Source organism: Hippocampus bargibanti, linkage group LG07 (genome assembly GCF_051943395.1).
Source record: "Hippocampus bargibanti isolate YZ-2025 linkage group LG07, ASM5194339v1, whole genome shotgun sequence".
NCBI classification, from domain to species: Eukaryota; Metazoa; Chordata; class Actinopteri; order Syngnathiformes; family Syngnathidae; genus Hippocampus; species Hippocampus bargibanti.
The window spans coordinates 10,096,306-10,120,635 of record NC_142740.1 but is presented as its reverse complement, the minus strand read 5'-3'; the positions used below and the strand labels follow the sequence as shown (position 1 = coordinate 10,120,635).

Here is a 24,330-nt window from a genome sequence, read left to right as displayed (position 1 = left end):
TGTGGGGCACAGTAGACCCTGAACTGGTTGCCAAGACCCAAATAAATAAAATAAATTAGAATTCCAAGTCTCTTGCTGTTTTGACCATGTGCTGTTTTAGGAAAAGTGAATGTTTTTTTTCAATTTTCCATGAATATATGTGAATAAATAAAATATTTAGTACAGTGAAACCCCAGTTTATGAACTCCTTGGCTTACGAACTTTTCAGTTTATTAACATTACATTTATGAAAATTTTACCTTGGCAAATGAACTATTTTTCGGGATACACACGGAGCTGCCATAATGAGTGATGTGTCGTTCATGAACGAGTCCGTTCTCCTAACAACAAAATGGTGGCCGACTGTTTTGTCCTCTATTCCCCACCCCCAGTCTTCGGTTAAAGCCACATGATTGGTCAAGAACGCAGCAGTGGGGTGGGGGGGTAAACATTAAAGAGGCAGGCAGACGACAGAGAGAGAGAGTGATAAAACACACACACGCGAAAGGGAGAAGAGGGAGCAAAAAAAACAAAAGTGAAAAAAAAACAACGGTGAAACGGTGATAATATGGATAGAAAACAGTGAAATTTGGACTTGTTTCAACTTTGATCGTTCAAAAGCAGAGTGTAGACTTGAAGGTTAAAATATCCCATAAATCAGGTGTTCGGTTTAAATTCTTGTTTCTTTCCTGGTTCGGTGTTCAACGAAGTTCAGTGATAAAAATATCAGTGACGATGATAGATGGTGAACAAAAAACTACTTTATTCTAGTGAGACAGAAAAAAGCACTTCTATCATCTAGGCAGGAGCGAAGTCAGAGCACACGAACAAAGATAGGAACAAGAGAGCGAGCTCCCGCTCTGACTAGTTTTTGAATGTCCACAGCAGCGATCTGTTGTCCAATCAGCTACGGACAACTCAGTGTTGGGAGGGTCTTAGACTGAAGTTGGAGCAGTTCCCTCTTTGCAACGACTATTGAACTAATAAGCTTGATAATGCTATGTAACTAAATTAAACGTGCAATAATCATAATGTGTACTAAACTAAACATGAAATAACATAATATGTTTACTAATGTGCATAAAACACTGTATCATTCCCTCCTGTTGTACATTTAAACATTAGTTCATACATTTCCAAAAGATTTCATGCATGCACGTCATACTAACTGCACAGGGAACCATTCTTTATTCTTGCTTTACTCATCTAAACTAATCTAATCTATCTAACATTATCTAATATTATCTAACCTAATCTAACTAACACCATGGAAAAGGCGAAAAACCTCTATCACAACTTTGCTGCTGTGATATATAACCTCTCCATTTGTGAGGGTTTTTAAATTTTAATGAGGAAAACTCCTCGGCTTGCTTTTGTTTGTTGGAGCAACCACACTATGGCCATGGTGTACTATTCCTAGCTACAACACAGGGTCCCCTTCACACATTTGTTGATACAAAACCTTTGCATAATTCACCTGAGAATTAGTTATCATATTCATTAGTGTTGCTCTTAAGCATGGAATAATACAACCAATGACTAAGAAAATAAGTACAATCACAATTGCGAGAGGGATAAACACTCTGAGCTAAGTCCGATACCAAGGGCCCCCAAAGAGCCCGTCAAAGATCCACGGTTGATCAGGCCGGTGATCCTTGGCCATGGCATCTCTGAGATCCCTGACAACAGACAAAGCATCAGTCATGTTTATGGAATTCGCTTCTTCGGGTATGTACGTACAAGTGTCACCCACCATAGCACAGACGCCCCCTTGTGGGGCTGTGAAAAGGTCCAAAACCATTCTATTTTGCAGCACCATTTGTCTAATTAATGCAATTTCGGTGTTTTGCATTTCATCTACTTCCAAACTGGCATTTACAAACACTTGAAACCTGTAGTCAATTGTTTCAATTCGTAGCATGTTTTTAGCCACTCCAATTTGTGGAAAGAGCTAACATCACCTTACTTCCCGTGCTATGGTGTTTGAATTGTTCTGGAACATCAGTTCCCCAGATCGAATCATGGGGCTTAAACGACACTCTTCTTTTCACATGATGGTGCGCTGGACGACTGGTAACAATGAAAGTATTGTCAGTTACAGTAACAGGTGCGCACAAACCGTAGGCTCTCGGAGGAATAAAAGAATATACTTTCCAACCGCATAACCACCAAAGATGTGAAGATACGGGTAAGATGGTGACATTGGTGTTTAACGGTAGCACATATAAACATCTATCCTCATCTATAAAACCTGAGTTTTAACCTGTACCGTATATTGCAACGCATACTGGTAATCGCAATCCGCTCTCGGTCATAACCTGATTTTCAGTTTCCAAAATGGTATCTAAACTTGGAACAATCTCTCCTCTCGAAGCATTGCGAAGAACTGGAAAATGTTGATCAGGTTTATGCGAAGATATTAACATATATGCAGCTCAAGCCATTTTATCTCCAAATACCTTTGAATGCACTCGTTGTTGCGTCACTGAATGTGGCATATACGAACAAACAAAGCAATTACTTTTCCTATTTTGTTTAGCAATTAGTGTAGCATAACGATACCACATGTTTGATAACAACGAATTCCAGTCATGTTTTTCTCCTGCAAACGGTTGATATAATGCGCCCATGACACCTGAATTTTGGGCTTTTTTGGCAGGTATTTCAACATAGGCTGTCAGTCTAATGTGCGGTTTATTTTGGAACGGCGATGTCACGACTGGTGATGTCAAAGATGACATGATGCATATAGTTACGGGAAAACCAGTGTGATGTTCACGAGAATCAGGACAGAGTCTCAAGTCCATGCATCCTGCAACATCATGAGTTATGATAGCGAGTTGGATATCAGTCATTGTACCTGTTCCTAACCAGTTCCCTCGAGCTATCTTGACGACGATTCGTTTTGCTTCTTGGGCACAGCTATTTCGAACCCATTCTGTGTTAGGCTTAGAACGGACCACAACGGAATCCCAAACAGTGGTCCAAGCCTTCCCGGACTTGATACGAGCGTACCAAAACTCTTGAGGATAATTGCTTCCATCTTGTCGTGCTTCGTTCACGAGGACGCTAAGGGGAAATGACACAATTCCTGCAGCTTCTAGTGGAAAGCAGGCTACAGGATGTGCCATGCTTGGGCACTTTTCTGCCGTCGTTGGATGTAAGGGTGGAGTTTGGCAGGCTGATGGAATGCGAGGCTTTACGTGCGTCATCTGGATTGCCTCCACTAATTCATACAGCAAGATGATGTGGACCAAACCCATGGCTATTGAGTAGTTTGGCTCCGTCTCTCTTCCACCTGCTCCGGATCTGGTTGGTGAACGATTTTGCAATGGCTTTGATGCACCCAGGTAGATCTGTCGGCGATCTTGATGGCAGTTGGCGTTGTTATCAGCACGGTAAATGGCCCCTCCCACTTTGGTGCAGACCAGGACTTCCTCTTGATCGGTTTGATCAGCACCTGGTCTCCGTGGCGCAGCAGCCTCTGTTCCTGTGGAGGGAACAGAACGGACTGCAGCAGTACACATGCTGACTGGACCTCTTTTGTTGTAAACATTTCACACAACCATTTTGCCAACAAAGTGCCTGGATCTGATTCATTTTCTTGCCAGGGCACACCTTCCCATAATGGGAGGATGAAAGGTCTGCCATGCAAGATCTCAAAAGGCGTTAAGCCGTTATTAGTGGGTGTTATTCTCATATATAATTTAACCAAAAACAGACATTCAGGCCATGGTTTGCCTGTTGCCTCCATAGTTTTTCTAAGTCGATTTTTTATCGTACCATTCGTTCTTTCAACTAATCCTGCACTCTGTGGATGATATGCCCCTCCCACTTTGGTGCAGACCAGGACTTCCTCTTGATCGGCTTGATCAGCACCTGGTCACCATATTACAGGAGTGATGCCAATAATAGCATCCTGTTTTAATGGATATTGTTTAAGTCTTGGTCGATAAGTCGTTTTAGGCAATACTTCAACTGGTTTTGCTGTTTTAAGTAAGCCCACATCTGTTTTTCCCGATGACCAAAGGGTGGCAGGGACATCTGGAAAGTCCTCCGCCCTTAGAGTGGCCATTAGTCATAATTCTAGTGAATCAACTTTTACTGGGTCTCCCATAGCGTCAACTACGAAGGACTCCAGAAAGTTCACTTTTCTGGGTTTGTACCCTTCTTCTGTTGGTATTAAAGCTATTTGTAGTTGTTGTAACAGGTCTCTCCCCAACAAATTTATAGGACAATCTCCACTCAAGACCATAGTGACCTTGTATGGAGTTAGTCCCTCATCTAAAATTTTTATTGGTTTAGAAATAGGTAACAATGTCACTTTCCCATTTGCAGATACCACAGAAATTTGTTGTCGACTTGGAGTGACACCTGGAATGGTGTCTCTTAACACTGATCTGCATGCACCACTATCGCAAAGAAATTTGACATCCTTTTTCCCAATTTTTAGCCAATAATAAGGTTTTTCGTTTTCCGGCAAAGTCAAGGCAAAGACATTTGTCAAATCCAAGATTTCAACTGGTTTCATTGATCCCCATTTCCCACTGTTGTGACTGTTGTCATCAGTGTCGAAATGGGGTTCCGCACGTCAATCTGAATGTTTTGTTTTTTGTCCTCCACCATATCGTGTATTATATGGTGGAGGTCTGTAAGGTTTCCCATGTTTCCTTTTGCAGTGGCGAGCAATATGCCCTACACTGCCACAACTGTAGCATTGATCACAGGGCGGCATCCGTCTCTTCACCCGATCTTGGTACAACACGTTCTCCATTATGTCACCCATGGTAGATGCCATCACATGTTCCATCGGCGAATTTACACCATTTCCCCACTTTTTTCTCACCACTTCTTGGGCGTGTATTGCCCACTCCATGAGATCAACCAACCTTCCAGTCCTGTGTTGGACATAATGTTTGCGAATGAAATCTCCAATTTCCGGCGTCAAATTCTGGAGAAATGTTTGCTTGAATTGGTTGACATTAATGGAATTCTCATCAGCAGATTCAGGAATACAGCAGTGGTTCCGAAAAACATTTTCCAGGCGTCCCCGAAAAATATTAATATCTTCTCCACGTAACTGTCTACAATTTTGAATCATGCCAAAGTTTGGTGATTTTTTCCATAATGTTTGGTTGTTCTCACAAACCGATCTCCGTTGGGCTGTCACCTCCTCATACGTCATATTTGTTCCAGTTGACGTTTTCCCAGTATAGTCACCTTTCACCCGATTCCAATGGTGTACCAGGCATCTTCTGAGAACCTTCAGCGTTTCTTGTCCATTCAACTGATAAGAAGCACAATTCCTCAAAATTCTCAGTCCAACTTTCTGCATTCTCAACAAAATCACCTAACCCTCTTCACGCTTCAGCTACATCACTGTCGCACCAAGGCCAATAAACCAAGATCGTTTGGTCCTGTATGCCCGTCTATCTAGTCTATCTGTCTATCTGTCTCTCTAGTTTGTCTATCTCTATCTCTCTCTCTCTTTATCTCTCTACCTCTCTCTGTGTCTACCTCTACCTCTAAATCTCTATCTATCTCTATCTCTATTTCTATCTCTCTCTCTCTCTCTCTCTCTCTCTCTCTCTCTCTCTCTCTCTCTCTCTCTCTCTCTCTCTCTCTCTCTCTCTCTATCCCTATCTCTCTCTCTATCTCTAAATCTATCTCCCTATCAGAATCAGAATCAGAATCAGAATCATCTTTATTGCCAAGTATGTAGAACACACAAGGAATTTGTTTCCGGTAGAACACGCTGCACTAGTATCGTTGTCAAAAAAACTGCTAAGTGGCACTATACAGTTCCATTTTGGCTACTGTTGAAAGAGTTCAAAGAGTTAATGGCTTGGGGGAAGAAGCTGTTTAAATGTCTGCTGGATTTGGTGCGCATGGATCGGTAGTGCCTGCCTGAGGGGAGTAGCTGGAAAAGGTGGTGGGCAGGGTGCGGAGGGTCCAGTAGGATTTTCCGCGCCCTAGTTTGGATTCTTGCAGTGTGCAAGTCCTCGAGAGTGGGTAGGGCGGTGCCAATGATTTTTTTCGCCGTCCTAACTGTCCGTTGAAGTCGGATTTTGTCCATTTTTGTGGCGGCCCCGAACCAAACGGTGATGGAAGAACACAGGATGGATTCGATGACAGCCGTGTAGAAATGTTGCAGCACCTCCTGTGGCAGGCCATGCTTCTTTAGCAGCCTCAGGAAGTACATTCTCTGTTGGGCCTTTTTCAGGATAGAGTTGGTGTTGACCTCCCACTTCATGTCCTGGGAGACTGTGATTCCCAGGAACTTGAAGGTCTCAACGGTTGACACCAGGCAGTTGGATAGTGTGAGGGGTAGCTGTGGTGATGGATGTTTCCTGAAGTCCACCATCATCTCAACTGTCTTGAGCGTGTTCAGCTCCAGGTTGTGACGGCTGCACCAGAGCTCCAGCTGCTCCACTTGTTGTCAGTACGCAGACTCGTCGCCGTCTTTGATGAGACCGATGACCGTGGTGTCGTCTGCGAACTTTATGAATTTGACAGCTGGGTGCGTTGAGGTGCAGTCGTTCGTGTAGAGAGAGAAGAGCAATGGAGAGAGGACGCATCCCTGCGGGGCTCCAGTGCTCGTGGTTCGTGTTGTGGATGATATATTTCCCAGTCTGACCTGTTGTGTCCGTCCTGTCAGGAAGCTGAGGGTCCACTGGCAGATCGTGGGGGACACACCAAGCTGGAGAAGTTTGGGGATGAGGAGTTCTGGGATGATGGTATTGAACGCAGAGCTGTAGTCTCTCTCTATCTCTACCTCTACCCTCTCTATCTCTCTACCTCCCTCTATCTCTACCTCTACCTCTCTCTATCTCTACCTCTACATCTCTATCTCTCTCTCTCTCTATCTCTAGTTATCTCTGTCTATTTCTATCTCTCTCTCTATCTCTTTCTATCTCTACCTACCTCTCGATCTCTCTCTCTACCTCTACCCTCTATCTCTAGATCTCTCTCTCTGTCTCTCTCTATATCTATCTTTACATCTCTCTCTATATCTCTCTCACTACTGACGATGGCACACTACAGACGATGTGTGTCATCTACGATGTCCCAAAGTCACAACCTCCCATCCCTGAGGCACAGCTCCCACACCACTCTCAACATCAAGGCTAATCTCATGTGAGGACCATCCATTGGCACAAATGGACAGAGTAACATCACGTCCAGTGTTTCATGATTCTTTGTATCTGGATGCTATCCAGTGACTGCTGTGAAAGGACAGCTGACAACATAGGAAAGTCTGTGTGACAGCTTGGAAAGACAGCTGACAGGAGGGAATAGACCCCACTGGGGCTGTCATGGGCTAGCTACCCATTGTGGCAGTCACCAACGCTGGTTCAGTTTGTTGGAGGCACCCGCTAAATGCTACAGAAAGAATACAAAGAAAGATACCCCTAGAGGCTGCGAGAGCGGCGGCGCAAGATGGCTCAATGACTGACAACACGGTTACCGACCCAGGAACGAACCTGACTACGAGCAAGAACATGGCACATGAGACAACGGCAGCAGGATACTCACTCAAGGTGTGCGTCTGTGGCTGGGCAAAAGTAACATCAGCTATCGGGTTAAAGATCCACCAAGGGAAGACACAGTGCTTGGGAAAGCAGAGACAAGGGCCTCGCATTGACTAATATTTCTTACGAAGTCAGACGTCAAATAAGTCGAGTGAAGCACAGCGACGGGACGACAACCAAAGTTCGCAGAGCGTCTACACCCCTGTCAGGGACGATGGTAATGCACTCACAGAACGAAAGGTGGAAGAGCCCACGCAACCACAGAGACCTCCCAAGGAGGACAAGATCAAAGGGCACAGACCAAGGTGAAGTGGCCAAAAGCTATCGAGAAAAGAGAGTGGGAAACCGTCAATAACGATCTGACCAAAATCTTGGAGCAACAAGTGGGCACAGCAGAGAAAAAGCTGGGAAATATTGGTGACATCATCTATCACTACGGGGAGGAGCGCTTTGGAGTGTACATCCGGAAAACCGCCAATGCAAGACCACCACCAACCAAATCCAGGAGGCAGCAAGAGATAGACAGACTGGTCAGAGAAAGAAGGGACCTGCGAAAACAATGGAAGAAGGCCTCTGATGCAGAGAAAGAAGGTCTCATGCTGCTCCAAGGGGACATCAAATGCCGGTTGGCAACCTTACGAAGGGCAGAAAACTTGAGAAAACATCGCAAGAACAAGGAACAAACAAGAACACGGTTCTATAAAAACCCCTTCAAGTTTGTCAAAGACCTCTTCGCGAAGGACAAAAGCAGAATCCTTAAAACCTCCAAGCAGGAACTTGAAAAGCATCTGGAAAAGGTCCACCAGGACACAAAAAGGCAGGAAAAACTAGCTATCCCACATGACATCCCCCCTATTGAACCACCAGAATTCAACCTCGAGACTGGCCCTCCAAAATGGAAGGAAGTGGACAATACAATACGGCGTGCAAGATCAGCATCAGCCCCGGGGCCAAATGGAGTTCCATATAAGCTCTACAAGAACGCACCAGATGTTCTGCGTTATCTTTGGAGACTCATGAGGATTGTGTGGCAGAAAGGGATAATACCAAAGGCATGGCGGAGAGCCGGAGGCGTACTAATTCCCAAGGAGAAGAATGCGGCAGACATCAGTCAATTCCGTCCAATTAGCCTTCTCAACGTTGAGGGGAAAATCTTCTTTAATGTTTTAGCACGGAGACTTTCCACCTACCTGGAGAAGAACAAGTACGTCGATACATCTGTACAGAAGGCAGGCATCCCTGGGTTCTCTGGTTGCTTGGAGCACACAAGTATGATCTGGCACCAAATCCAAGCGGCAAAGAAAGACAAGAGAGATCTTCATGTCATCTTCCTCGACCTGGCCAATGCCTTTGGCTCAGTTCCCCATAACCTTCTCTGGGAATCGTTCAACTTCTTCCATGTTCCACTACCCATTACTGCCCTGGTAAAAGCCTACTTCGAAGACCTGCAACTCTGCTTCACAACACCTGACTTCACAACATCATGGCAGCGTGTAGAAGTCGGCATCATGGCAGGTTGTACGATTTCACCAGTGGCCTTCACAATGGCCATGGAGGTCATCATCAGGGCGGGAGGTGATCAAACAAGGAATGGGATCCACCTCCCACCTATCCGGGCATACATGGATGACATGACCACCTTGACCACTACCGCAGCTTGCACCAGGCGGCTACTTGGAAAACTGCAGGAAAACATTAAATGTGCCCGGATGAAAATCAAGCCGAGCAAGTCACGCAGCATCTCAATCGTCAAGGGACAGCTAAAAAATGTGAACTTCTGCATTGGTGATGACCCAATACCAACGGTGTCTGAGGAACCGGTCAAAAGCCTGGGCAGGTGGTACAATGCAAGCCTCAGAGACAAAGATCAAGTGCAGCAACTGAAGCAGGACATCACCAATAGTCTGGAAAACATCAACAAGACTGAGCTGCCAGGAAAGCTCAAGCTCTGGTGTCTGCAGTTTGGACTTCTCCCTCGGGTAATGTGGCCACTCACAGTCTATGAGGCCCCACTCTGAACTGTGGAGAAGATGGAGCGAACCATCACTAGATATGTGAAACGCTGGCTTGGTGTTCCACGCTGTCTGTCTAACATCGGCCTTTATGGCAAAGGGGTCCTTGAGCTTCCAATCATAAGCCTCACCGAAGAGTACAAGTGCGCTAAAGTGAGACTTCAGATGACCCTCACAGACTCCAGAGACCGGAAGATCAGTCAAGCTGCACCCCCCCTATCAACGGGACGGAAATGGACACCATCCATTGCAGTGCAGCAGGCCACAGCAGCCCTAAGGCACAGCGACATTGTGGGACACGTTCAGCTCGGAAGAGGGGGGTTTGGCCTTACAAACAAACCTTCTTGGCATAAGGCTTCAACATCGGAAAGAAGGAAAATGGTGATAGCAGAGGTGCGCCGCCAAGAGGAAGCTGAAAGAACTGCACGGGCTGTCTCTCTTGCCAAGCAGGGACAATGGATGAGGTGGGAAGGCCTGGAGAAGAGAAGGCTCAGCTGGAAGGATCTCTGGGAAATGGAGGCAAGCAACATCAGCTTCATCATCAGAGCTATCAATGACGTGCTCCCATCTCCAAAAAACCTCCACCAATGGTATGGCAAAGATCCAACCTGTGACCTCTGTCGAACGCCAGGAACTCTCAAACACATCCTGACCGGTTGTAAGACCAGCCTCACACAAGGCCGCTACACCTGGAGGCACAACCAGGTCCTAAAGAGTTTGGCAGTTGTCCTTGAGAGCAAGAGGAATACCATCAACTCCTTGCCAATGCGAGCCACCACATCCAGCACAGCACCATTGATCTTCATCCGAGAGGGACAGGAAAAGCCCAACCATCCTACTGCCAAACCAGAAGTTGGACAGCTATCCGGGGCCCGCGATTGGGAGATGCGGGTTGACCTTGGCCAGCAATTGGTTTTCCCAGCGGAGATTGCAGCCACCACCCTCAGACCAGACTTGGTGCTCTGGCCCTCGTCACTCAAGGCTGTCTACATCGCAGAACTTACAGTCCTGTGGGAAAACTCTGTTGAAGAGGCCTTTGAGCGTAAGAAGCTGCGCTACACAGAACTCGCAGTGGATGCGCAACAGCGGGGATGGAAAACGAAGGTATACACAATTGAAGTTGGATGCAGAGGGTTTGTGGCTTCCTCCACCATCAGGCTCCACAAATAACCTGCACAAGTCATCTGTACATTTACTGCAAAAATCTATAGACCCAGCTAAACAGAACACAATTGATAAAGAACTAGGCAAAATAATCGCAGAAAAAAGCACCTCCAAGGGATCATTCTTCAAGATAGTGAAAGAAGAAGGCTCCGTTCCTTATCAAGTGTTTAATTCTGATGAAACCGGCCACTCCATTCCATCAAGGCATCAACGACCATCACCAAGGTAAATAAAACGACTTTATTATACAGTTTATTTATATAATTATAATACAATAGCACATTTATTATACATAAAATAAGGTATATTTTGTGTAGTTTTAAGGCTTAGAAATTAGAAAGTAGAAAATTATGTTTTATGGGGACCTGGGAACAGATTATTCTCATTTAAATGGTTTCCAATGGGAAATTATTTTTTGGGATACAGACTTTTCGCCTTACACACTCTGTCTGGTAACCAATTAAGTTCGTAAGTCAAGGTATCACTGTATTTGAATTTGGCAGCCCAGTGGTTACTGATTAACACGACCGCCATACGGTGCAGTTGTGCAGAGTTCAACTCCAGCTCTGGCCTGTGAGGAGTTTGCATGATCTACGCATGCCTTTGTGGGTTTTCTCCGGGTATTCCGGTTTCCTCCCGCGTTACAAAAATATACATGGCAAGTTAATACAACGCTTCGGATTGTCCCTTAGTGTAAATAGTTGTTCATCTATGTGTGTGCTCTGCAATTGTGTGTGACCAATTCAGGGTGCACCTTGCTGACTGCTCGATGACGGCTTGGATAGCCTGCATGACTCTCGTGAGGATAAACCGTTTGGATAATGGATAGGTGGAATAAGTGTTCGTATTTGAGTTCTGAAGTTATGTTGCATAACAGAATTGTAACAATTTGTGCAGCTGTGACAAAAAAATACAGACCAATTGCTTTTACTCTCCAAATGAATGTGCAATTGTAATGAGAGGCTGAGGATAAATAAACACCACACAATGACAGTTCAAGATGCTTGGCGGTTTCTTTCAAACCTGGCTTTGGTAATGCCGTTCCAGCATTGATCTTTGTTGGCGCCACCTGCTGCCAATTTGCTGCAGAGTGCTATGGAGAGCTGCAGCCAATATTGGCTCATTTCCCTTAATTTACTGGAGAGATCCAACACCTGAAGATGACATTCAAACACATAATCCAAAGGAAAACTATTTGGCATCAATCTACAATACGTATTTCCGTCCATTTCAAGAATGGATAGGAATACAGGAGTACAGTCAGTTCCTAGGCAAGCCGCAGACAATCAATCACATTGACAGTTACACCAACAAGAACAGAATAGTCCTAATTTTGAAACCCTGGCTGACAAATGTTTACTACATCACTATGATGGGAGATACATTAGACTTTTATGAATGTTTTTGTCATATTTATGATTATAACCCAGTTTTCATTTATCAAGCACATCCGGTTTGAGTAATAATAATAATAATAATAATAATAATAATAATAATAATAATAATAATAATAATAATAATCATGATTATTATTATTATTATCATAATCATAATCATAATAAAATATGACCCTGCACCTTAGAAGCCGGTACGGCTTATAATGTGTATGTGGCTTATAAAGTGCAGCGGCTTATAATACTACTACTACTACTACGACTAATAATAATAATAATAATAATAATAATAATAATAATAATAATAATAATATGTACTGTATTTTCCGGTGTACCCAAAATCCTTCATTTTCTTCAAAAGATGATCCTTATATTTATGATATATTCTATATGATACATTATTATTATTATTATTATTATTATTATTATTATTATTATTATAAGTTGATGCGCCTTATAAGCTACATATTATAAACTGTACCAGCTTATAAGGTGCAGGGTCATATTTTATGTGCCTTATATGTGAAGTAATATTGAGCCATAACAGGTCTCGCAACTATCCTGTCAGCAGACATGACTCCATTTCCCCCTGTAGAAGAAGCGGTGCGTGGTCCATGTTGGGGTATGTAAAACGTAACCGCAGCCTCTACTGTAGCGACTTAATGTGGTGTGCCTTCTGTATATATGGAAAACTTTATTAACCCTCAAATTATGTTACGGGTCAATTTTACCCGTTTCCAAATTTGTGTTGACGAAAGCACCAGAGATCTGACATCAGAAAAACGTTTTATGGCATCTAAAATACCCAAAACACGCAGTATTGTATTTTTAGTCAAATGCAAAACACCAATAAAAATGACTGAAAGGACAACCGACGTCTCCGGACAAGTTGTGTCCATAATTTCTAAAATGGCTTCAAATGACTTCTACTGAGCGTATTTTAATAAGATTCCACCACATATAGCTATATTTTACGTTTTAAGACTCGCTCTGAATATTCAGGAAGTCTTGTTTTTGAGTTGGTGACGAGTCCGTACGTGACGTCATGAAAGGACCACCCCCTGACCGTAAAAAAGACGCATTGTAGCGTCCTTCCATCACGTCAATGTATTTTGCTGTACATGTTTGGTTTGAGAACCGTGTTGCACCCAAAAGCCGCCAGAAGAGGGAATCCAAGCTCCATATAAGGCATTTATCAGCCTGTGGAAGCGGAGGTGGCCACTGGAGGTCGCCATTTTGTGCCTCTTTTCTGTTGATCCATAGTTGCCTCAAAATGGCATGGAATAAATTCTTTAATCGATTGCAAACATGTATGCTTTCCTCTTCAGGACTATTTGCATCATATTCATAAGTGGATGTGTAACAAGAAAGCATATTCTCCGAATCTGAAGCCATTGTTTGGATTCTCCAACAATGCAAGACGTCTTGGCGTGACATCACGAACTGGGGGCGGGACTTTCTGAAAATGCCCAATTCGCAGCTCATTTTTTTGCAGATTTTGGACACTTTAAGTCATTTTTATTGGTGTTTTGCATTTGACTAAAAATATCATACTGCGTGTTTTGGGTATTTTAGATGCTATCAAACGTTTTTCTGATGTTAGTTAAAAAACAAAAAAGTGATGTCGGTTGTCCTTTAAAGTGTCCAAAATCTCCAACAAAGTTAACCCGGAAGTGGCCAGTTTCAGAAGGTCCCTCCCCCCTTGTTCGTGATGTCACGCCAAGACGACTTGCCTTGCTGGAGAATCAAAACAATGGCTTCAGATTCGGAGAATATGATTTCTTGTTACTCATCCAGTTATGAATATGATTCAAATAGTTCCAAAGAGGAAAGCATACATGTTTGCAATCGATTAAATCATTTATTCTGTGTCATTTTGAGGCATCAGGGGGGATATGTCGCACCCAAAACGAGGCAGAAAATGGCGGCAAAGCTCTATGTAAGGAATTAATCAGCCCGTTTCCACAGGCTGACCAAACAAGTACAGCAAAATGCACTGACGTGATGGAAGGTAGTAACATCCGTTTTGTGCATGGTTGTTCGGTTCTAATTCTTGTTTCTCATCTGGTTCGGTGTTCAACGAAGTTCTGTGATGAAATACCAGCGAGGACGATAGATGGTGAACAAAAAACTACTTTATTCTAGTGAAACAAAATGAGAACATCTCTCGTCGGGATGGGAAGCCAAGAGAACAAAGCCCGCCCGCTCAACCTAGTTTTGAAAGTACACAGCAGCGATCTGTTGTCCAATCAGCTACGGAGAAGTATAGGAAGTCACACAGCAGCGATCTGTTGTCCAATCAGCTACGGGCAAGTATTTTGGAGGACATCAGACTGAAAGTTGATACTTGTTACAGTCTGCTTTCACAACTATTCAACTAATAAACTTCATAATTCCATGTAGTCTAAATTAAACATGCAATAACATAATATGTACTGATATAAACATAAAATAACATAAAATGTACTAAGCTAAACATGGAATAACATAATGTTTACGAATGTGCATAAAAACACTCTATCAATGGTTATAGGTGAAACCTAAAAAACTAAATGAAAATCCATCTAAAAATTAAGTAGACGTTTCTTTATTCAGTGTGAAAAATAAATTAAGGGACATGAAAAGCTATGTCTGACTAAAATTCTCTGTTGACTCGTGTTGTTGAAATATTGGATAATACATGTGTCTATACTGAGAAACCAGTCAAAAAAGGAAGATCAATTTCACACAGTAAGATGACTTTCTTTCCATTGGGTAAGAAGTGAGCTCCATACCTGTATCTCGAGTCTGAGCCCTGCAGTAGGAGAAGGTTTGTATTCTGAAGCAGTCAAAGAACCACTCTTTTTTTTCTTTGGCCCGAGAAGTGTTTGACTCCCCGTGCCTGGCTCAACTGGAGTGCCACAGGTTTGGGACACCTATTTTGGGATAAATTCAAATGTTGCAGGCTTATTTTCAAGCACATTTTAGTATTTCACAACAAGGAAAATAACAAATGGGATATCTTGACTTTGTCAAGAACAGCAACTTTGTCATGTTGGAGCGAGTCTGTTTTCGATTAAATACACAATTACTAGTGTTAAATAATAATAACAATAATAATAATAATAATAACAAATTTCATTTCTAAACGCCTTTCAAAATTCTCATGGTCACTTTACAGTAGCAGGATATTTTTTCTGCGGGTGAGCAACGGCAGCCACACGTGCCAGCGTTCGTTCACTCAACCCGGAAGAAACTCAAATAGATAGCAAGCTAACAAGCCAATAGATAACTAATACCTAGCGAATAGATGGCCATTCGCTCGCGAATAGATATCTAAAAGCCAGTGAATAGATAGCTAATAGCTAGCGAATAGATAGCTAATACCTAACGAATAGTCATTCGCTAGCGAATAGATAGCTAATAGCTAGTGAATAGATAGCTATTAGCACTTGAGACGTGAAACAAAATGGCAGAACAAACAATGAACATGCTTAAAGATCGTGTACACGAAACAAACACCAGAATCACCCCATCAAAAACTGTCAGAGAAGAAGTTTTTTGTGTGGGTGAGCAGCGGGAGACACACGCGCCAGCATTCACTCACCCCGGAAGTAACTCAAATAGATATAAAGCTAGCTAATATACAGTAGAGCTAATAGCTTGCCCGCTAGATAGCTAGCCAGATAGATATCTAATAGCCAGCTAGATAGCTAATATATAGCCAGCAAGACAGCGAATAGATAGCAAATGGGTATCTAGATAACAAATAGATAGCCAGCTAGGGTAGCTAGCGAGATAGACAGATAGACAGACGGCCAGATAGACAGCTTGATGACAACAATAATAATAATAATAATAATAATAATAATAATAATAATAATAATAATAATAATAATAATGTGTTTGTTCTTTTCTTATACTGTGTATACGAGTGCATCAGAGTTAATCTCTGGCATAGTGACTATGAAAAGTAAAATTCGCCACTAGATGTCCCCATAGACATACAGTATTTAAAATGTTCATTTTTTTGGTAGTAGAATAGAATTGTCAACGTTTTCGTTTATTGGACAAAATAAATTAAACATTAAATCCATTTCCGATCGGTGCTGCTTGATTAATATACTGCATTACAATAAAACCAGTCTTCAAACAGAATTAGTTTTAATATATATTGATTATTAATACATCAAAAAGTGGATTTCGAAAAAAAACATCCAAGATTTACACCTAACAATGACTGCAAGACGTTTCACAAAAATATGACATTTAGCTGTCGGAATGACAGTGGAGTTCAGTCCTTTTTATGGGTTCCATACTGTAGTATCAAGGCATACTACAATACAATGCAATACGTATTGCTTTATACAGCTGAATCTGTAACACAATAAACGACATTTTCTTCAACAGTGGTCCTGTTTCAGCCCCAAGTATTAAGTACCAAAGCATCCATAACCTTGTCCTCCCATACCTATCTGACCTTTTTCAAATTTCTGTTCCATCTCGTTCCCTCAGATCCTCATCCTCCCTCCACCTCTGTGTGTGTTAGGGTTGTTGTTTTAGTTATCATACATTTGCTCATGATACATTGATTCTGCTTGAAATGAATGCTTATGCTAATAGTAAAAATGCTCAACCATGTAATCATACATGTAATCAATCACACATTCACATTTCTTCTTTGTCTTTCACGTTCCACTTAATCATTCAACTATAAATTCAATGTCGGTCTGAAGTTATTAATGTGTGCTGTGAAGAGGTAGTATTCTGGATGGAATGGAAGGGAAAGTTGGAGGGATGTTTTCAGATAATCTTCAACGACTGGATGGCAGAGTGACCCAACTGTCGGCCAAAGGTCTGCGGGGATGTTCCAAGTGCCACAAGAACTTGGATTAGAGTAATAGAATATCTTGTTTATGAGAAACTATCTACCAAGGCCAGTCACTGTAATAAAGGGGAAGGGTAGTAAGATTGTTTTGAATAGGTGTGAACGATATACCCTGTACTCTGTCTTGTCTATTCTCCTTGCAAGTAAAAAAGCAACAAAGGGATGTCTTCCCTCCTTTTTGTGTAAGTTTCAATTATTTCTTCATTTCAACTCTAACAGTTTGCCCCCTGCCTCAGCAAGATGAGGGACAGGGCTTTCGGCCTCTCCGCCCCCATACTCTGGAACTCTCTTCCTCCCAACATCGAGAATATTGATTATTTTCCCACCTTCAAAACCCACCTATTTAAAATGACATTATCTGTATAGTTGTATGTCTTTGATGGAGAATAAGAAGTTATCATATTTGAAAGTTTCATGCTGTTATATGCTTAGTCAACATGTGTGACTCGAATACACAATTGAAGCACAGACAACCTGGGGTCAATCTGAGGTCAACAGACACAGCTTGTTAAACTGTCATCTTCATCTAGGAGATCTGGCCTGGGACAGAATTTAGGACTTGGGAAACTCATTTATCACAAGAGCAATTTACGACTTGAAACTCCTTCACAGGAAGAGCTCATTAGCCAGGTTACAAATTTATCAGTTCATGGAAAAGACAATGTTTTATTGCTTACAGTTGTTCGTGTCATGATCTGGTTGGTGCTGTCGGCCCCGCTTGCACCTGCACAGGTGCTGGTCATCCCGATCAGTGGCAGACTGCCACGTTCGGATTGGCGACCAACGGGTAGCGCTGTCAGCCCTGCTGGTTGTTTCCAAGGTCATTTTGAAGCAGTTTTGGGACACTTTTAGTCATTTTTATTGGTGTTTTGGAGGTGCTTTGTTCAGCTAATAGTAGGCTAATGTAGCTAATAAAGATACATACAGCATGTGTTGCCTCCATTATGAGGCTTAGTGTATTTTGTAGTGGCTTCAATGGCCCTTGTTTATGTTTTTCTTTGGTGCAATATAGCCATTTCAACATTTTGAGTTACTGAGCCCTGCCCGAACCAAAAGAGTACTTTTGGTTCGGGCTTGTAATACTTACATACTTGTAACATAATTTGTCCATTCAGGCAAGAAATTAATACTAACCATGTTGGATTTACACTTGCAGACAATGTACCAGTGTTTGAAATAACGTCTGCCCGGAGGCCCGGGGCGTACAACTTTTACGTCGGGCGTACAACTTTCAAAACATCTCGGTGGCCGACAACGTCTTCCAGAAAAAAAAAAGTTTATTTCTTCAAATCAAACGTTTGTTGTATTCAATAAAGCAAAAGGTACAAGCAAACAGCTACACGCCACGTGGACTCCTCTTTCTAAGCGCCTTTCAAAACATTCAGAAAGAAACAACAGTCCAGTGGCTTTAAGCAAACAAGGCAACGCAAACATTTCATTGTGCACCATGACGACAAACGACAACTGGAGCAAAATCTTCAGCAAGGGATATTTACCATAAATTAAGCAAGGGAGCATTTGTGACTGGTACTTCTTAATTTAAAAAATCCTTTATACTTTGCATCAATGTTTTTTTTTTCGATTAGTCATCTTATTTCAAGTTGTGAAAAATGGGGCAGGCAACTTTATGGCCGAGCAGGCAACGTTACCAAGTTGTCTGCCCTAATGTCCGCTAACTTTTTGTCATGCGTTTCAGACACTGCAATGTACAGAAAGAAATGTTCAATAATGGTAACTTACTTTGGCTGAGATGGTGTCAACATTTTCTGTGAGCAAGCGGACAGCCTCAAACACTTGAGAGGGCATGGATGACACAACCACATCGAGACTGGGCTCTGTGCTGAAACTCGATGCCACTTGTATCATGGTATCTGAAAATTCGATTGCAATTGCTCAATATGCCATCATTTTAGTCAGGTTCCCTTGGACTTGTATGTTGGGATATTTTTTACCAATAAGATTCTGCCACTCAGGGTTAAGATCGGCTTGGTTTGCCAGGCAGCCCTTCACAACATTGGCGCAGTAGTTGGCGCAGGGTTTGACAGAGGCAAGGCCACGGCAATGTGGGCAGTAAACAAGTTTCAACAAGGCCTTCACGCATTCTGGGCTCAGAGGAACCTGGAGAGGAATGATGTACTGTAATTAGTTTGTATTGTATTCTGGACTGTATGCCATGATTTATAACTCTTAAAACTTGTATCTGTAGCAAGCAAGATAAAAAAATGAAAAGGGTCATTGTGCTCTGAAATGTCAATAATAGAAATTGAAAAATGAAATACAGGCATACATTGGCTTATGAACTTCATTGGTTCCCAGACAGAGTGTGTAAGGTAAAAAGTGTGCATCCCAAACATTAATTTCCCATAGGAAACCATTAAAATGAGAATAATCCGTTCCCATAAAACATACTTTTCTACTTTCTAATTTTCTAAGCTTTAAAACTACACAAAATATACCTTATTTTATGTATAATAAATGTGCTATTGTATTGTAATTAAAGAAATAAACTGTACTGTATAATAAAGTCGTTTCATTTGCCTTTGTGATGGTCGTTGATGGCTTGATGGAATGGAGTGGCCACCTTGAGGAAAGATTACTTGTAAGCTTTGGCAGCTTTATCGTCAGAACTAGCTGCCTCACCATTGACGAATGACACCATGAATCCCTGTACGACACTTAAAGTTCTCGAACCATCCGTGGCTAGCATTGAAATCATCAATGGATGACAAACTTCCAGGTTGCCTCTTGACGGTATCCAAGTGAAGTTGCCGTGCTTTCTCTGCGATAATTTTACGTAGTTCCTCATCAATTGTGTTCTGTTTAGCTGGGTTGATAGCTTTTTGCATTAAGTGTACAGATGGCTTGTGCGGCTTATTTGTGGAGATGGGATATTTTAACCTTGCAGTCTAAAATCTGCCTTTGAACTATCAATAAAGTTGAAACAAGTCCAAATTTCACTGTTTTCTATCCATTTCTCACTTTCTCTCTGTCGTCTGCCTATCTATTTTATTTGCAGTGTTTCTGTACGCCCCCTTCACTGCTGCGTTCTTGACCAATCACGTGCGGCTTTAATCTATTTTTATTTGCAGCTCTGTGTTTCTGTCAACCCCCCTCACTGCTGCGTTGTTGACCAATCACGTGCGGCTATAATATATTTTCATTTGCAGTTCTATGTTTCTGTAACCACCGCCCCCTCACTGCTGCGTTCTTTGGATTGGATTGGATTTGCCTTTATTAGTCTCACAGTGGAGAAATTTTATTTCACAGCAGAAAAGCGATGAAAGGAATGAAAGGGTCACTGTCCACCCCAGGGCCGACATCTCCTGGGACAGGGCGACACACAGCTTGTCGTGTCGGCTGATAACATTGTCTTTGAGTGCGACGCAGCGACCCAACACATGGGCCTGGGATTCTTTGGCCATACTACAAGCTCTACAGGTAGTCAGGCCACCCTGACCCGTCGCTCCCCGCCTCAGATTGGGTAGCGCGTTGCCGGCTCTCAGAGCCAGGGCCCTGATGTAATGCTTGGGGCGGATGATGCTGTCGGTGGCTCCCCCAATCCAGGCATTGCTAAGCTTGTCGTTCCGAAAGGCTGCTACGCCATGGCCCTGGACCTCGAGGCGCTCCCAGTCTTCGTTCTCTTTGATCCTCCAGCAGGGAAGTTTCGGCTTAGAGGCGGTGGCCAGATCCGCAACGGCCGGAAGGTCCTCTTCCGCGCCGCCTGCGGCCTTCCACCACAGGGACCAGACGGGTTGACTGATAGTCTCGCGGGCCGCCGCACGGGCCCAGTGGTCCTCACTGCGGCCCATGCGCCAAAGCCTCCTGATCATTGCGGCAGGCACATGCTTCTCCAAACGGAGGATTCCAAGACCCCCGTCCTTGCGGCGGGAGTAAAGAATGCCGTTGCATGTGCTTGGTTCCAGATGGAGCCACCGTTTGACGGCACTCCTCACTAGCCGGTCCAGGCCCCTTAATTTGGTGACGGGGGCTCTTCCAAGCGTCACGGCATAGAGTAGTCTGGGCAGCAAAGATTGGACGAGGATACCGACTTTCTGGCCGGGCTTGAGCGAGGCGCGGCCTACCGCCTCCAGCCATAAGTGTGCTTTTCCGGTCATGTCCTGGTAAGTGACCCCTCTGGTGGGGCCGATGTGTATCCCCAAATACTTTATCAGGCCATCAGGGCCACAGCTGGCTATGGGTTCATTGGACACTATCCAGGGGTCCATCCTGGAGAGGCAGCCCCTCCGCAGCATGAAGCCCTGGCATTTCTTTGGTTGTACCGACAAACCGGTGTATCTACAAAATCTATCTAGAACGGCCAGTTGAGCCGCCATGTCGCAATAAGAGCCACTCACCAGGACAAGATCGTCGGCAAAGGCCAGGGTAGCTAATTTCAGGCCCCCCCAATCGAGGCCAAATTCGCCTCGCTCAAGCGAGGCCAGGAGCGGGTCCACCGCCAGGTTGAATAGGAAGGGTGACATCGGGTCGCCCTGCTTAACTCCCACCTCCATCCGGATCATCCGGGATTCTTTACTCCCGCACACAATCTGGGTGGTGCAGTTGTCGTACATGTGCCTAATCAGCTCGCGGACATGCTTATCAACTCCGGCCCGGTTCAGGGCTCTCAATATATGGCAGTGGTCCACCGTGTCGAAGGCCTTGGCGAAGTCAATGAAGACCACTGCCAGGTCATCCTTCCAGCGGACCGAACTGCGAATGATGAAGTCCAATATCGTAAGGTTCTCGCCGCAACCGTCGACCCCCGCCGAGAAACCTTTCTGCCTTGGATGTAAGGGGCATGCTAGGGTGAGTCTTTTAGTTACTATCCTAGAGAATAGCCTCATCAGGACGGAGCTGATCGTGATCGGGCGCCAATTGGTAACTGCCCGCAGCTCAGCCGGGTCCTCGGTCTTGGGGATCAGCGTGGTGCGACAGCGTTTTAAGCTGGCCGGGGTGGCTCCGTTCGCCAGCCAGGTGGTGAAGATCGAAGCCAACGCGGTATGCTGTGGGTCGTGCTGCATGATAAGGGCTTTGGTGATCCTATCGGGTCCAGGGGCAGAGTCGCCCCGCATGGCCTTAAGGTGTCTGGCGACTTCGGAGGGACGGATGGGTTCACACAGCAGGCTATTGTCGGCTACGGTGTCGGAACGAAACCGACCGAGCTTAAGGAAGCTGTGTCGGCCGCTCCACCTATCACGGAAGTGGGCCTCTAGTGTCTCTATGGCCACCGGGCATCCGGGCCGTTCACTCCCATCGAGGATGGCCTGGGCGAGACAACGGCGGGCGTCTTGGTATTGTTCCTGTTGGCGTCGGTATGTATTCTTACGCCTGTTCCTTCGCGTCAGGGCGTTGTTCGGATACGGTCGGGGCCCGCGCCTCATTGTGTGCTCGCTGATGGTAGGGATGGGAAGTGCCATGGCTCGCATGAGCGCCCTCAGCTTCCGCCTCGCGTCCTTGTCGGTGGCCACGATTGCGGCCTTGAGAGCCCTAGATTCGCTATCAGCGGCGTCCCCGATCGATCGTGTTAGTTTGTCGAGGAATTCCGATTTAGCTCGAGCCGGGGGGGGGCGGGGGCCTCTGGGTCCGAACTGCACGGTGCTCTTGGTCTTGGCCCACAACGCGGTTTGACGTTCCAGGGTGGCAGCTTGGGCGCGTTTGAGGGCCGCCCATTCCAACTTGATTTGCCGGACCGTGGGTTCACAGCCAAGCTCCTCTGCCACCCTTCGGAATGCGTCGTCGTTTTCCCCCTGGGCCTGCACGATGTCTCTGAGAATCGCCCTCGAGCTGGGGGACCATGTCCACCTGGATCTGGGGGCTCGTCGGACGATACGGCTCCATGCCGCGGGGTGTGCCTGTCTCCTATGCTGAGAGAGGCTCCTCCCGGAGGGGAACCGCCGGTGGCAATCAGGGCATGCATGGTCCCCCCCTGTTTCAGGTCCCCGGGGTTTGCATTTGGGCAAGTGGCAGGCGATGGGGTGGCTCTTGTCCGAGGTCTTGCCGCATGCTCGACAGGCGAACCGGATCCTGGCCCTACTGTGGCAGACAACGAAGTGCCTCACTAAGGCGGCGACACGTTCAATGAGTTTCCCGCAGAGGGGGCATGCTTGAACAAACCGCGGCAGTTTGACTGTCACCACTGGCGATTCACCCATGCAGTGTGCGTGCGCTAAGCTACTCGGTGTGGGGGCCGCTAGATCCGTCATCGCCCTTCTCTTGTTAGGTGGAGAACTGGGCTCTTCACTATCTCCCATCTGTTGGAAAGGAGGGGTGGTCAGTAGGGGAGCTAAGGGAAAATGTGCCTACTTGTCTGCCTCACGTTCCCCATAAAACCACACGGCGTTAGGTGCGTTGTAGTAGTTTATTGTGCTGCAGCAGCAGTTCCGATGTCGCGACTGTGACCCGCGGGCGCCCGTCTTGGAGTGGGGAGGTAAAGGGCTAAGATCTAAAGCGGCCCCTTGAAGTCGAACCCACCCCCGTGGACATGCAAGGAGGCGACAGGCACGAGAGACTACGGGGTACCTGGTACTTACCACCGTGGGCCCAAGGCCACGGGCGTGCCCGTGACCCCGGCCTCGTTAGAGGGTGGGTAGGGGTTGTCGGACCCCATTCTACCGACAGAGGGAATCTCGTTCATCCATTCATGCGCGTCACTAATTAGATGACGAGGCATTTGGCTACCTTAAGAGAGTCATAGTTACTCCCGCCGTTTACCCGCGCTTCGTTGAATTTCTTCACTTTGACATTCAGAGCACTGGGCAGAAATCACATCGCGTCAACACCCGCCTCGGGCCTTCGCGATGCTTTGTTTTAATTAAACAGTCGGATTCCCCTGGTCCGCACCAGTTCTAAGCCAGCTGCTAGGCGCCGGCCGAGGCCACCCCGCGGAGAAACGCCCCCGGGCGACCGCCCGCCCGCCCCCCCCGGAGGGGGAACGGGGGTAGCGGAGGCCGCCGCGTGGGGGAAACCCGCGGGGCGCCGCAGCTGAAGGGATCCGCGGGAAGGGCGCGGCTCGCGTCCGGAGTCGCCGCCGACACCCGCCGAAACGACACCCTCGCCCGACCGCCTTCCACCGGGGCGGGCGCGGACGCCCGGCGGGGAGCCGCCCGCGGACGACGGGCGCGGACGGGGCGACCGCGCCGGGTGGCCAGAGCGGCGGGGGGTCTCCCCCGCGCCGCTCCGCCTGCCCGGCGCGACCGCGCGCCGTCCGACGCCGCGCCGCTCGCCGGCGACCCGTATTCCCGCCGGGGCGGCTCCGCGCCCCGCGCGCCGGGTTCCGACGGAGGCGAGGGGCGGTCGGCGGGGCGGCGGCTCACTCCCACCCCAACCCCATCCCTCTTCAATTGCTGCTGTGGACTGCAAATTTCCCCATTGCGGGACGAATA

The 24,330-nt window shown here is 45.6% G+C and overlaps 1 protein-coding gene across 1 annotated transcript; it reads right to left on the bottom strand.

The window, feature by feature from the left end:
• Positions 1-730: 730 nt before the first annotated feature.
• LOC148895383 (glypican-1-like) lies at positions 731-19,021 on the bottom strand. The gene is made up of 5 exons (XM_089001551.1): positions 18,901-19,021; positions 18,689-18,819; positions 14,856-14,996; positions 11,711-11,841; positions 731-3,469 (listed from the first exon to the last, which is right to left on the bottom strand). The coding sequence occupies exons 2-5, from the start codon at positions 18,812-18,814 to the stop codon at positions 3,433-3,435; spliced, it is 435 nt and encodes a 144-aa protein (XP_088857677.1). The 5' UTR covers positions 18,815-18,819; positions 18,901-19,021; the 3' UTR covers positions 731-3,432.
• Between the last annotated feature and the right edge of the window lie 5,309 nt (positions 19,022-24,330).

Bases quoted from the DNA above. Each gene is read 5' to 3' on its own strand.
- LOC148895383 (XM_089001551.1), bottom strand. From the start codon at position 18,814: ATGATACAAGTGGCATCGAGTTTCAGCACAGAGCCCAGTCTCGATGTG. The intron at 14,997-18,688 runs GTAAGTTACCAT...ATCCCAAAATAG, and splicing joins TTGACACCATCTCAGCCAAA to GTGTCCCAAACCTGTGGCAC. The intron at 3,470-11,710 runs GTTTGAAAGAAA...TTCCCTCCACAG, and splicing joins AACGGCATTACCAAAGCCAG to GAACAGAGGCTGCTGCGCCA.